The 16,035-nt window shown below is 34.8% G+C and overlaps 2 protein-coding genes across 2 annotated transcripts; both read left to right on the top strand.

The window, feature by feature from the left end:
• Positions 1 to 206: 206 nt before the first annotated feature.
• On the top strand, positions 207 to 2,201 carry LOTGIDRAFT_170033 (hypothetical protein; the record flags this gene model as incomplete). The annotated part of the gene is made up of 1 exon (XM_009068662.1): positions 207 to 2,201. The coding sequence occupies one exon, from the start codon at positions 207 to 209 to the stop codon at positions 2,199 to 2,201; it is 1,995 nt and encodes a 664-aa protein (XP_009066910.1).
• A 6,929-nt stretch (positions 2,202 to 9,130) lies between these two features.
• On the top strand, positions 9,131 to 14,893 carry LOTGIDRAFT_207439 (hypothetical protein; the record flags this gene model as incomplete). Its single annotated transcript, XM_009068663.1, has 10 exons — positions 9,131 to 9,217; positions 10,385 to 10,549; positions 11,024 to 11,140; positions 11,516 to 11,593; positions 11,904 to 12,020; positions 12,444 to 12,550; positions 12,728 to 12,800; positions 13,171 to 13,254; positions 13,571 to 13,653; positions 14,262 to 14,893. 10 exons carry the CDS (start codon positions 9,131 to 9,133, stop codon positions 14,302 to 14,304), a joined length of 954 nt encoding a protein of 317 aa, XP_009066911.1. The 3' UTR covers positions 14,305 to 14,893.
• Positions 14,894 to 16,035: the final 1,142 nt, after the last annotated feature.

Below are 16,035 nucleotides of genomic sequence, written 5' to 3' on the forward strand. Positions count from 1 at the left end.
ACTTTGGCATTAAATATGACGTTCGCCCCCTCAACTTACCATTGTCCAGTAATGGCTTAGTGATAATAAAGATATGAATTAAAGTCTGAAATGTTCTAATATAATTTTTGTTCTAAAAACCTTTGGATAGTTTGGCTAAATAATCCCTTTAAAAACCCCCCAAAAAATTTTTCATTGATTATTTTGTATCTTTTCAGGAGAACAGTATGATTATCAGAGGTTTCCAAGAACAATATTTCTATCTCTGTTTCTTCATTTTCCTCTTCCTCTTTCCCAATGAAGTCCTAGCCACATGTCGCTTTCCAGAGTTCTTACAACGTGATGAACCTTGGGCAGCTGATTACGGTGAAGGTCGCTTCGTGGCTTACGTAAAAAACACCTATATGCAGATTAATCAGCTGAAGGGAGGGAATGATAGCAACTATGCCCGTCGGTGTATCGAGGAAACGAAAGGTAACAAGTACTTGGTCACACACGAGGAAAAGCTCCAACCAACTAAATATATGTGTATGGAATTCTTACAAAGGAGTAAAAACATCGTTCAACTCAAGGTATCCAGACCGTCTGATCGACGCTCTATAGAACTGTGTGACGAGAGTGGTATGGGTTTGGATCATTGGCCAATCGTTCAAATGGCTCAGTCACCGGAAGAACGCATCGTGTGCCCATTTGTCGGAGGGTACAATATCAATATGTACTTTCCTAATGAAACCATGGTCTGTAGAGACACCATGCTTCTGCTGCGTATGGAAAGCGAGTGTGAATCAGGTGAAGGCATCACGTTTGACTTTCGAGATGAGAAATGTATTCCTGCTAATTTACCCAGAGAGGTTAAACAGCGAGCTTATTGTATTGCCCATTGGACTGAAGGCATTCACACTTTCATTGTTCTCCAACACTCTAAAGTTCATAAACATATTTGGTGTTTGAGGATATCGGACGCGCTAGGAGATATTAGAACGGCGCACCTGTTTCTCAATCTCGTGTGTGATCCAAATGAACATCTTACGGACGCGTTACATTATTTCCACTTCCGGATGTCGCGAGTCATTTATTCAACTATATGCGCTGATGAACTTGACGGTTGTTCGATAATCCAACAATACTGCTCGACGGGTTTCAAACGACACTGTAGCAAAACGTGTGGGGCTTGTGAATATGAAAGTGAATTAGGATTATGTACCTTCCCAGAACACTTACGTGGACATTGGGTTGAGAGTTCTAGGAAGCAAAGCCGAGATGTGACCGTCAAAGATTACTCTCTTGGCGTCGAAAGACTCGGAATGTTTGAATGTATCGAGATTGAAAGCGAGAAGTATTCAGACAAACGTATCTTACTCGAATTATTTGATAATGGTTGCTATCCTCGTTACGCATGCGTGGATCTGGAAAAAATAGCGCCTTCAGTTATGATTTACAGGTTAGGTAACCGAATCGACTGGCCACTGCCTAATAATAATAATGATAAGGAATATTTGTGTAAAAGAGATAAATTCAAAGACCCCGATGCAAACTTTTATGCTAAAGAACGGCCACCTAAAATCTTAATAAACACGGACGTGTACCATCCCGTCAAATGTGGACTTCCGGCAAAGTACCATCATGGCGTTTCGTTCATTGAAGAGGGTAAAATGTGCGGTGGTTGTCTACACTACAGTCCTTTCAGCGATTCGGATAAAATATATATCCAACCAGTGAATTGTTCCGTAGATCCTTATCCACTGGAGTATAATTGTTTAGCATCATTTGATTTCGGCAACAAAACACATGCTGTCGTTACGAGAACTAAAACCCCAAGCGATTATGGACAGTATTTGTGTTGGGTTTTCACTATCGATAATAAAATCAAAGTTATCAAATCGGCCGATTGTTATGTGTTTGAAGACGAATTTGCTGACCCAGAAGGTCTTGAAGCACAATTTTCTATTATGGATGTCCCTGATGATTCACCAAATAATTTATGTCGTAACTTGGTTTTCGCACCAAGAACGACAAGTGCTAGACAAGCTAGTAATGGAACGACAGCTCCGCCAAAAGTGCGTTATACTATCATAGAACCTAAAGAACCAAATGCTCAAATTGACACTGAAGCGAGACCAGTTTACGACAATCGGAATTCGGTTTCGAATGTACAGTTCAGTGGATTAACTTTGACATTTGTTTTGACGTGTTTAAACTTCATTAATATAATGGTGAAATAATCCACTTTTTCTGGTCAGATAGATCTGAAAGGGTGATAAAGCGTAATCAGGACGAGTCAATGTTCTGGCTCCAACTGGAGCGGTCACTGTGATTGGTCAGAATTGATGTTAATGGCGCGAAATGATGTCGTTAGTAATGGCGGTATTGTGTTTGGTGAAATCATATCTATGTAATCGACAATTTTAAGCCAGAGCGGAAGAAAATTAATGTGTGCTTCCTAATTCTAAGTGCTATCTTTAATTTATGTGCAGGAATACATAATTTTCATATATGTGTTAAAATTATGGCAAATAGTATGACATTTCAACTGTATAAGGAATTCATAGTTAGACTATTTCGTTTATTTACTTACTTTCTTATATAGAAATTCGCTTCAAGCTTTTCCAATATTATCTTATTGCTGCGAACGTTTTTTTTTCTTCAAATTTTGAGTTATCAGATTCTAGACTCAGTTTTACATATTTAGGCAAAGGAAATGTAGGCAGTATAGTATTTATTATATGACTTAGCATAGAAATAGGCATGTAATCTTGTAAAGATAGCAGGATATGATTTATCTTGAATATAAGCGTTGTTTGTTTGTGTACATTTCCATTTTCTCAAATTGTTTTTTCTCAAAACTTTTTTTTGTTACTGTGAATATGTTAACAGTGTTTCTTTCTATCTTGCAGCTATTGCCTTTTAATTCATCATCCCTTGTGTCATCTTGCATCGTCAATTCTTTCAACTCAAACAATATATTGCGTGAGTTAATTCAGCTCTGCGTTCCCCTCATTTGTTAATCACTTCAAAGTTTGGTTCTAATAATTAATTTAGAAAATCGAGGAGCTAGTTGACTAGTTTGGCGCATGTGGTTCAGCTGTTCACCCAAGAATTATCATTGGTACACATAAGTACAGCAAAGCAAACGAGTTAAAAGAAATTTGAGAACGATAAGAGCCAAAGGTTGACTGGCAAAATCTGAGAGCCACTGAATTACCAACGACTGTATCCTATGGGTAATAATAAACAGTTGATATCAGTAAGTGTTTTGACTGTTGCGGATACGTTGAGATGCTTTGTATACAGTACAACTAAAGCAGGGGTGATAGGTTTAACCAAATCAGTAGCAGCATATTATATTGATCTGGCTGTACTGACAAGGTATTCTCCCGAAAACATAGATTGTTCCCCTGAAAAAAATCCCGACAAATACCATCACTGCAACATTGCTTCAGATATATTATTGACCCTCCAAACAATCAAGTCCAGCTTCAGACCTGCACTGAGGCAACCTTTAGAAAGATTAGAGCGGAAATACTACAACTTTCTTAGATTAATTTGTTTAACTCAGAATAATTGAAACTATATAAATTAATAATAACACGGGAGCAGACTAATAAATTTCTTGAAGAAAACCCAAGACATTCGACTTACGATATTATATTTTTATTTATTCATTAGACATTGTTTATCATATACATAGCATTATATATTATGTAAATAAATTTATGTGGTTCTCAAACACAAGTCCCGTCATTTGGGGTATTTCTGAAAAGTAATTAGAGAAATACAAGAACAAAGCAATTGGGTCAATTTAATTTACTTTTGAGTGCCACTGCGTTAAAAATTATTCTGCTCGTTTTTTAAGCTCCATATTTTATGTTTGTAAAAATTGTTTTGAAAGGCTTATGTCTCTGTATTCAAAGATTTCTTTCTGAGTATCACAGATTTGTTTTTGAATATTGCCTCAAGTGATTGGATTTGTGTTAGAGGGTACCTAGTGTTCTGTAAGATATTGTACAAGCGGTCAACGATATCTAAGCATATCACAAGATATATAGTCTTGTAATATTAGAGTCGTCAACTCGATTTTGAGAAGAGCAAATGTCAATTGAGACTCGTGTTAGAAACCCGCTCTCTACAGTAGAAAAAGAAAGTAATTATTTAGAAGGATAACAAACCTCTTGTCATAACATTCCAGATACAGCTGGGTAGACTGTAACAATGGGGAACTGAATGTCATCAGACTTCCATACGCCAACAGAGATTAGAGTTTACGATCACCATTTGCTCGAGCCGATGATGTCGAAACTGCTCGAGCGTTGCCTTTGAAACATATTTGTTCATAGATATCGTTGACTGACTATATGTATATAACATATGTTATAAAAAAAAATCAAACTCAAATTTTTTCTTAATAAATATTTAAATTATATTGTAAATTATTGTCCTGTGTATTGATTCAAAAATAAGTTGTGATATTCTTAATCCCCTGACGAACATAGTATAATGTTCTGAAAATCTTATCAGGACGAGCTAAGACCATCTTTGTTCTTGCTTTCTGATGGTCTTTTTAGGAGAATCATTTTTGATGTTTCGACTTTCTGCTCTGTTATCCAGAAGCTATTTTGGCATATAGACAACCAATAATATATGAAAATTATGAGACATTTCGAAAAGACCAGGTAAACCCCTCAACATTCCAATAAAGACGAGTGAGATTGGCAGGACTTGGATCCTGTGTTGAAGATAATTATAGATTATATCGTTTCATTCAGAATATCTGGTCTTTGATTTGACGTTATATAAGAGTTTTCTTATACCAATGATATTTATTATGTTAAGCACAATGTTATCGATAGAACAAAACCCAACAAAATTGACCGTAATTCAGTCGGAAAATTTTATATATATAGCTAGATAGATGTTACTTTTGGTCTGAAACTTGCCACATGCTGGTGCATTGCGTTTGGTGCATTTTATATAATGTCGAAACGAAGTTTGACTGCTTGAGAGTATTGCCGTTTCATTGTTACTTATTATGTATGTAAATCTACTCTCAATGGTATTTACTTAATTATTTAACATATCTGTTTAAAAGAATGTAATTTTTATCGTGTTATCTTCTTTATATATTGCTTGTAAATAAATTATATTGTTTATTTTTATTTTACAAAAAATCTGTTCTATTACTCCTCGTTATATTCTTATATTAATTTTGATGAAATATGAAGGGGGAAATATTGGTACGCCTGGGTGAGTGGGATATCAGATTGTATTACATTCAACAGGTTGTGCAGTTTAAATATCCCTAGAATATAATAATATATCCCTCCTTCTCCCTCACACGGGAATAGTGTATGTCGATCAGATGTTAAATGTTTGAGAAACACAGCTGAAAAAAGTACTTCTTCTAAACACATGACGAAGCCAAACCACCCTTCGCAGTTTCAGTAAAATCTTCGGATTGATGTTTAAGAAAATTCATACGATTCATAGGATATTTTGCAGAAAAGATCTGACCGTCTGACAAAAGAAAACCTATGAGTGTTGGAAAAACAAAGGAAATATGTGACTTTCGAATTATTCAAATCTTCACCTTCCGAAACCATATCGTCTCTTCGCAATTTCTTCTCGCCAATTCAGTAAAAGTGTGAATGTTTGAAATATATCACTTTCACGACGACAAAACTTTGTGACACCAAGTATATGAGGTTGTCGGCTTGAGTTAAACGTGAAACTACAATACTGAGATAATCAAATCTACCGGGAATTTAAACTTTAAAATGAAATTATATATGCCACCGAGAGTAATATAGAAGTCAAATCGATGGAAAGAGTCAGTCAACTTTTCTGATTTTTGTGACTAATTGAGACAAAAAGTGAGATATATTTGGAGGTGGTCGTATTACATCCAAGAATTAAACAAATACCAAAGATAGACTGTTACTTATACGAACGTTTCGAAAAAGAAATTTAGCTAACAATTGTAACTTTAGAATGCCTTATATGCCCTAGCCAACATACTTTTTTAAACACCAACAAATTCGACCGGGACACAGAATCTATGGTGTGGTTTATTTAAGCCCACTCAGGTATTTGACGATGTCTACAAAATACATAATATTGGCAATATTTCTTTGTACACTTGACATGAAACATTATTAGCCTCGAACGAGACACCAAACATGATGCGTTCTTTATAGAAGTCACCTCAGGAAAATAACATGTTTATCTATCAAATACTTAAATTCTCGATCTGAGGTTCAGGAGAACTGTCAGACTAGTTCATGGTACATCAAGGCCCGCTTCTGCCCCGTAATGTCGTTGGAGCTACAAATTCGGAGTACAAATCAATTTTATATACCTTGTGTAAACCAAAATTACGTAAAAATGATATCAATTGGAATATTCCCCAACATTCTACCCAATATAAAACAACATGAAATTCAGGCGAAAGTTCAGACCTACGTCCATGTTATTTCAGGCCGATTTTGCCCCGTATTGTCATGGGAGCCACAATTCAATTTGATATACCATTTGTAACCGAAGAAGAGTAGAAATTGACTGGAACTGTCATATAATATGATCTCCCAGGAATTCCTGCTATTGATTATCAAAACAGAGTTCTAGCCTTACCCCCACGAGGCGATTGCTGATATCCATTTAGTTCCTCTGTTATCTGATATATTCCTACTTTATTTTTTATAACTCGACAGGCTACGTATTGTATTACTTATATAAGAGTCTACATACAATGTATATCCAAAAAATGAGACTGCCAGGACGAAATTGACTTCATAAATAAATTTAATTTGTTTACTTAGTATATTATTTCGGTTATAATTTTTTTCTGGATGACCTTGTAAAAGGGTCAAAATCAAATATCTATATTAATCATTGCTAAATTCCAAGCAATTCTAATTTTCTTACTTCCGGTTTGATAATCAATCGGGTTTGGATATAACATCCCATCATATACACCCATCATAGTCAATGGACTTATAAGGATCTATACAAATAAATATCACTGTCAAGTCTTAGTCAGGGATTTTGGAGGGAATTACTTGGATATAACTTGGCTCTTTGTGGTAAAGAGGAATATTTTCCGGTGTTACAAGAGCATACTAAAAGGGTTTATAAAAAGCAATACAAACCTAATGATTCAACTTTCAAATGCTTACCAACATCATTGCCAAAATATGCTGATACATAAATATAGAGATATTTCTACAAATTTACTCATTTCATTTTTATTTGGCATTTCTTTTAACAACATTAGTCTAGGAGTAAGTTAAAAACTCGTTGATTAAACTTGAGGACAGTCGAATCTCAAAATGTCACATGCGATCATATTATCACACAAAAACCCAAATTAAATTGTCCGCTTTTCTCAGCGGAAATTAAATCAATTCATAAAAAAATAGCAGCCTTTCAGAATGACTGAAGTTATGAAAAATACAGAATGACGTTATTAAGTCAAACGTAAATCAAGAATAAATCCACGCTATTGTTGTTATTCTGACAGAATTCTTGATAACATTGCTACTCTGATTTTTTTTTATCAAGATTGTATTTCTTCAGCTGCCTTGTTGGAATTATTGAGTGATGATTTTCTATTATTATATGTTAACTGAATAGTTAGTATATCTAATATATAAGTGTATGTGGAGAAGATTTAAGCTATAGGTGATTCGGATTTCGAATTCATAATCAGGACAAGTGCTGTAGGAAAAGGAGCATGTATTTCCGCATCTGTGCCCCGTTCCACAAAAATTTACCATCAATTTTGTAAGTATGGTATTTTTGAATGTAAAATTCTACACTAACGACAAATTCTGAATTTTTGTGGAGCGGGGCCAATGTTTTAGCAAAGTATTTGAAATCACTGAAACAAGTCTGTAAATAAATTAACACTATGTACGAATCTGAAATAATTGCTTTTGGTCGACGGTCGGAAAAATTCAAGGCAATTCACAGTTACTTTTTGAATATCATGAAAGATGGAGGTGGAGCACGGTGGCTCGCTTACCTAAGTGGTTTTGGAATTCGGGAGAGACAATACTCTGAAGCTCCGTACACAAAATTTTATTTTTCTGACAAAAGTTCTGCCTTAGTCTGCTTCAGAAAAATACTTAAAATACAGTATGTTTACTATTTACAGATGAAGGGAAACAACTCAACCAACATGAATATTTTCGAAGCAACAATCAACCTTTTTCTTGTTTAAAATCGAGTTTGGATTGTGAGCACAGCAATCGATACTTACTTTAATTTCATTCTCTTCCGTCTTGTACTTTGTTGCTGTAGGTTTACCTTTTGAATATTTTTATGTTGGTGTTTCATTATCTGCATCCCAGTCAATGAATCAAGTCACTTCCTGTAAAAAGAAAAAAACAGCATAACATACACATCACAACAACAATCTGCTGACCCAAAGGATTCTCTAAGAAGATGCAAAAGGTTGTTATGTATTGAAAGTATCACATTGGACTGGACGTCAGCGTATTTAATACAGGCCAATAGAGGTATTAAAAAACAAAATGTTTAAAGCGACATCCTGGTTTTTTTTTTTTTTTTTTTTGTAGGTCGACAAATTTTTTGGATCAAATTTGTGAAAACCATACAAGAAATTCTACAGAGTCCCTTAACTTATCCGGAGGGTGTTAGAAAACTACTGTACGGATTTAACCAAAAACACAAATAATTGTTGAGAAACATGTCCCTTACTTTTTTCAACTAATGATATTGAGCCATTATAAAACCAAATACCAAAACTTGGTCAAAGTGCTTAATTAACAATTAGTGCTCTCCGTATTTAATAAAGTTTGATCAAGAATATACATAGATGTAAATAGCATATTATGGAAATATAATTTACAACGTTTTTGATAATGAAAATTGTGCATACATCCTCTCTACATAAAATACATTTTCGGTTTATAACAGTGGAAGGCATTCATAGTACACGTTAAAAAAGAGTCAAAACCAATTTTATTCTCAAAAATGCTGCAATAAAAGGCACATTTAGTTAAAATTACGTTATCAGTTGAACCGAACAAAGATTTCCATTATCTTTGACCATGACCTAGTTAGCACGCTCTCGTTCTATCTCGTGTTATACCATACTTAACCGGTCGGAATTGTGTATAGCTTGTATTGTAACATGACAGACCACAATAGTGCTGTATTGACGCTAAATAATGGACGACCCATGCCTATCGTTGGACTCGGGACATATGCTCCGAAAAACGTAAGTAGGACGTTATAATGAAGATATTTCCAGATATGTGCTACATTTAACTGCTAGTATCTAGGTTAGCTGGCGGCTTGTTATAACACTATACACGCATGAGGACCGTGTTTCGTGCAAAATCTAGGTTGAGCATATGTGTCAGGCATTTTAAACTTGTTTGGTGTGATGAAATGTCCGATACGTTTCCGATTCCATATAGCACATACAAATTACTTGCATTTTAAATAAATATCCATTTATTATTGCTATTGATTATTGGACATCTTTAGAATGATAAATGATTAAAGGGACGTAACTCTTGTCAACAGCTGTTTTTCCTCTAGTTGTTTTATGTTCTTTGTCTGTTACAAAGTTCTATTCATATTCAGTTCAAGCTTTAATTTCTTATACAACGATCTCATAACTCTTGCCTTACATATGTGGATTTCGTGAAAGCATAACCTTGTTTAAAGCTTTAATTCTGCTAATTGAAAAAGCTTTCAAAATCCAGCGCCATGACCCTTAGGGCCATATGCAGCGTTCGTACTTTACCTAAACTTTGACTTAAGTTAGACGTAAGTCGAACTTTAGGTATGCACCGGTCGATCTTTACGAAAGTCGTGCTTAAATTTGACTATCAAAGGTAGAAAATGAAAGCCTTAATCCTAACTTTGTAACGTTCGACTTTAGACTGCATACGGTCCCAAACGTTGAACAATCAATCAAATCAGTCTCAAAAACTACTGATAACATCAAAACTGTCTAGGTAAACAGATAATATGAATTCAGTAGGTCATACTCAATGTCATTGTGTCATTTAAGTACTAATGTTACATACTTATACTAATGTGATCTTAGTATTTTTGATAGCCCAGACGAGTACAGTGTAAAACTCAATATCTTGATCGGTGAGAGGGTTCAAATGCTGATTTCATTTTCTTAGTAAGGAAAAACAAATGATAGACACATTAATCTAAAGGCAAGACCACGGGTTCAATGTCCTTGAACACCCCATATACAGTCCTATAAGCAAAACTAAAATCACACAAAACCCTGTCTAACATTCAGTTCATGGGGAAAAAGGGAGGGCATAGCTAGTTTGCGATACCAGCTTCTTTTCGAAGCGGGCGTTCATTTGTCATCAACCAGCCAAGCGATTAGCAAAGTTCTATTTTATTTCTTTAGAATGAAGATGAGGTGATAGATGCGGTTAAAGCAGCAGTAAGGGCTGGGTATAGACATATCGACTGTGCTGCCATCTACCGGAATGAACGAGCTGTTGGTCATGCTATTAAACAGCTGATTGTAGAGGATGTGGTCAAACGAGAAGATTTATTTATTACAAGCAAGGTTAGTTTGGGGAATTGAACTTGAAGAAAACATTACAAGAACGTTTGCAGACCGTTTATTCATTTTTGATTTCTATGATAACACGAACACACACCCTACTTTAAACAAGAATTCGTCGAGGTAATAAATAAGAATGGTATATGATTTGTTTTGCTGATCTCTTGAAAATCATAGAAGAACATTCTACAGTACAGTGTTATCTTCTTTGTTGGTTTGTTAACAGGTGTAATAAAGTTTTTCGTGATCAGCATCGTACCTCCCTTGAGGATCCAGAAGAATCGACTGAAGATGAGAGTGGAATGAATGTTTTATGAATTTTAGTTGCAAGAAGTTTAATACATCTCTTGTTGGCAAGGATGATAGAGGACTTTTAATGCATGATTAAAGGCAACCCGAATGCAATAAATTGTAACCAATTCTGTAATAGGAAATATATAGTTTCTGATAGTTTGAAGGTTTAACTGTATGTTGTAGTTATGGAATACATGTCACCGACCAGATTTAGTAGAAGATAATTTAAAGAAGTCATTAGAAGATTTAGGTTTACAATACTTAGATTTATATTTAATGCATTGGCCTATGGCGTATAAGGTATGGTTTTGTACAGTATAGACACCAAAGTATAGAACCCCAAAAAATGAAAAACAAATGAATGGAGTTTTACGTCCACTTTTCTGCACCATGTGGCTAATGAAGACGGGCAACGACATGCAGGGTGCGATGAAGGATATTTTGCCAGGACAGCGGCATTAGCCTGCTCTTTTTCGATTTCCAACTGTCGAAGGATCTTTAACGTGCACACGGGGCCTCGGTTTATTGAAACATTTCGTTTTATAAATATGCAAATGCCGTTTATGTTTTGGTGAGTTCAAAGCTGGAATTCAGGTTTATATCCGAGATAGCATAGGAGTTATATTATTCCGTCCCAATCTTCCCGATTGATTTTCGTGGTTTTCTATGTTACAGGAAGGGGGAGAATTTTTACCACGAGATGAAAATGGGAAAGTTTTATTTTCTGATGTCGACTACTTAGATACATGGAAGGTAATGGACACTTAATGGATTCTAATCTCCAATGCTAAATCATTATCATTCTTGGTTCTCAGCATCATAAAAACCAGACGCCGCAATTAACACCCCCATTCTTATTCTGTATTATCATCATTGTTTTGTCGTCGATATTTTATCTATTCCTTTTAGCATGAACATCTTCTCTTTCTCGTTATTATTATTATCCCTATTTCCAGTTATTGTATTATGTTATTTTATGTTATTTTATGTTATTTTATGTTACGTTACATTTTATTATATTACATGTACATACACATCACATAATATTATATTATCATTTTAGGCACTAGAAGACTGTGTTGACCAAGGACTAACATTAAGTATTGGTTGTAGTAATTTTAATAGTAAACAATTACAGAGAATATTAGATAATTCCAGAATTAAACCTAGTAATAATCAGGTAAAATACGATCAATTTATGTAAATTCTGAAGCTGGACTTTGCCTCCTCTTCCCATCACCTCGCTCTTTAGAATCTGAAATACCAAGAGCCCCTATTATATTATTCGTCCGCTCCCCTCTCCCCCTTAGTGATAAATAGAAACGCCCCTGAACCTAACCTAACCTATAGGATCTATCGACTGCTTTTGTGTTGGATGCATTACCCATATCGTAAAGTTATTTGTCAGATGACTACATGTTATTTAACATAATATATATATATAGACCTGTGATAAGTATAAAGCATCCAATGGTCCCTTATATAGTGCACGTGATGTGTACTTGATGTGGACATTTGGGAACTGCATCAACATCTCTGCCACCTTAAAAATCAGATACAAGTTGTCAGCTTGAATTGAATTAACTTAATTAACTCTTTCTAGGTAGAAATAAATATACAGAATAACAATAAGAAATTAGTGGAGTATTGTAAAGCTAATGATATAGCTGTAACAGCCTTCGCTCCTCTAGGTTCACCTGGAAACACCAGGTTCGTATTTCTTCAGGGATGAGTTCCAGTGTAAAATATTTCAACAATTGTTTCTTGAAATTATAAGTCTGATAGTCAATGCATTGAATTAAGGTGTTTTATTCGTATTGTTACTGAAAAACTTACAAGATAGCAAGTAGTCGGGATTGATGATAAGATATTTGTATTATATTACAGTAATTCTACGCCATTATTAGAAGATCCGGTATTAAAGGATATAGCCAGCAAGAAAAATAAAACACCAGCTCAGGTAATTAGTTTCTTCATCTTCCTTTATCCGTCAACCATATATTACGACCCTGCTGCTGTTTCCTGGGGGTCCAGAACATCATAACAAAAACTGCAATTGATTTAAGTTTACCGTGTTGCTTTTTTTTACCCAAATGTTAATAGAAACGGAAGACCAATGTCAAGAGGCTGGTATAAAGGATCTTGTACATAATTGGTGTTTCTTTCCTTACCTTTCTTTCTTTCGCTACGTGATGACGATGACAAATGACACGAAGCCTTGATGACCCAGTAGCAGTGTACATTTTTGTAACTTGAAGGTTTTATCTATTGGTAAGATATTGAGGAGGAAATATGCTTGCGATCATTCTGATACTATTTGATATTTTCAGGTAGCTTTAAGGTTTTTAATACAACAGGGTATTGGGGTGTTACCTAAAAGTGTCAATGCTAAAAGAATACCAGAAAACTTTGAGGTAAACCTATTTTGTAATAAAAGTCCTTCATTTTGTAAATCTGTTGATCGCTGGCGCAAAAATATTTTGTTGAATCAATCACTAGTTTGAAAAAGATCAGGGAACCATTATCATAAAATAGAACTGGTGATAAAGCAGTAATTGTTATCTATAAAGTCTGTTGTTTTTTTTTTTTTTATCAAATGCCCGCATGCCCCCAATGGCCCTCGGTTTAATATTAGATATAACCCTCGGAACCGGCCTTGGAATTGTGAAGGTGACCATATCCAGCCCTGCATCTAATATCCTAATAAGGACTTAATCTTCTGTTTTGTAGATTTTTGATTTTTCCCTTTCGGACAGTGATAAACAACAATTATTTTCTCTAAATAAAGGGATACGAGGATACAGTGAAGAAATGTAAGTTCTCAGTAATTATTTCTAACAACAACTAGATCCGTAAGCAACAGTGGCGCTTCTACATAATATGTTTAACGCGGCTACACTTTCAAAACAAGCATAAAATTTAGAACAAGTTACTTCCCTTGAAATACGAAATTTAATACGGAAAATCTTTAAACTTAAAGTACTGATGTTCACATTTTTCTAAACTGTGTTATATTTTGTGAATTAACGTTGGCATTAGGTTGATCAGGGTCTAGGCAGTCTAGTGTCTTTAAAAATTATTTCTATCATAGCAACGCTTCCGGAAGTCTTCAAACAGTGACTACTTTCTATGTACATCACATAGGCGACATATGTAGCCGATTTTTAAACAAAATTTATTCTTTGTTAAATTTTGCATGAGGCATTTGCCTGGATGTAGTAACGGTCCAGTTGACTAAATCGACAACTATACTGATATATAGACATAGCTTTATGGAACAGAAATATTTATGGCAATATGCCGAAGGACATTGAGAGAAACATGTCGAAACGCCGCTTAGAATTTTAATGAATGATTGTTGTACTCACTGTTGATGAATCCATTTTAGACACTATAACGATATTCTACTATTTATTTTCAGAGCTCTTGATCACAAATACTATCCTTTCCACGAGGAATTTTGAGTGAAACCAATAAGACAATACAGTATTATTTTCTGTATCCAATATCTTTGTTATGATGACAATATATCGTATATTAAATAATTGTGTGATTTGAAATCGTTGCTGCTGATTGGATAAGCAATGATCACGTGCTCATGGTTTTGTGCTGCTGATATAGGTAACGACATACCTAAATGTCAGGTGCTTCCTCAATTATTTGCCTTTAACCATAATCTACGCACAAAAATACTTACTGATGCAACCCGTTTGTGCCAATATTACACATTTGTTTTAATTTGATGGATTAATATCAGGACTATTTAACGTATCAGCTTTATTGATATTTATTTAAAGCAATTGGTAATAGTGCTTCCTTTAGGTCAGTTATCTTCAACACTTTCGTGATAGATACGTCCTTTTTTTTACATACAATTTACTTAATGGTGGATAGGTTTCTAAGTAGTGTGTCGACTTTGGGAAGATGATTCATCAATGTGATATCCAAATATTAAATGCCAAAATATTGCAACTTGTTATTCTCAATCTGTTGGTTATCTTTCTTACGTTATGCATTGCTCTGTCATATATCTGATTAAATATTTTGCTAAAACACCAGCGTATTGATATAATTATACAATAGGAAGGACTTATTTTTTGAAACAAAACTGGACTTAGGTCGATTGGTAATTCAAAGCATATCCTCTGATACATGAGCGAAACACTCATATCCTATAGATTGACCACCAGCAAATGATTTCTTTGTATACAAGGCCCTGTTGAAATTCTCGATGCTCTTGCGATGAAGAACATCAGGACCATCCCAACCCCCGCCTCCTCCCACGCCCCCTCTCCCACAAACACACACGCGCACAACCCTGGCCTTTACGGTCCAATCTATTGACGTGAATCGGAGAATCGTATAATATCGGTTCGTAGTATGAATCCAATCAATCAAGTACCCTTTTACTCATATTCATAGATTAGACCTTATCATGTTAATATCACCTAGATATATCTTGGCTGTCTTCCTGTTCTGTCGCAAATAGTGTTCTCTCTTATAATCATGAGTAGAAAACAGTGATAAGTCCATAGGGCGTCCACTGGAATATAATCCAGGATAAGGTACTGCTCTGGAAATCAAAAGATCAGGACACATAAATAAAGGACAACCGTTGAAAAACAAGATTTTTTTTTAATATTAACCAAAACCTTTCAAATAATGGAATCGGAAAAAAATAATATTGCTGAAGAAATGACAAATTCATTAAACTTTTAAATATTATACCATATTGTGGAGTAGCTGAAAAATATATGGTATACCGACAATAAATACAAAGCAATGTTTATAATCTAAAAGGGACTGTAAAAAGGATTTCTTAAAATTCAATGTGTATCGGGGACACTGATAGCATCAATTTTCACCATTCGAATTGTCAATCAGACGTCTGTGGTTGCTGTAATTCGACTAAACCTAGGTGTTTGATAACGTTACTTATCGCAAAATATGCTTTATCATTCGCGAACAATTAGTTTTAGTGGAATTGCAGGAACCTTAGACGTCTGATTGAAAATTGGAATGGTGAAAATTAGTTTTGAACTTTAAGCAATTAAATGTATACCAAACTTTCATATGTTAGTTTCGAAGCCAATCAGATTCTATTAATGAGATGAATCCTAATCCATGCTATAACAATCAATAGTATGGAGTACAGTCTTAATGGTGGCCCATACCACAACGTACAAAACCATTGA

This window comes from Lottia gigantea (genome assembly GCF_000327385.1).
Source record: "Lottia gigantea unplaced genomic scaffold LOTGIsca_92, whole genome shotgun sequence".
Classification (NCBI taxonomy): Eukaryota; Metazoa; Mollusca; class Gastropoda; family Lottiidae; genus Lottia; species Lottia gigantea.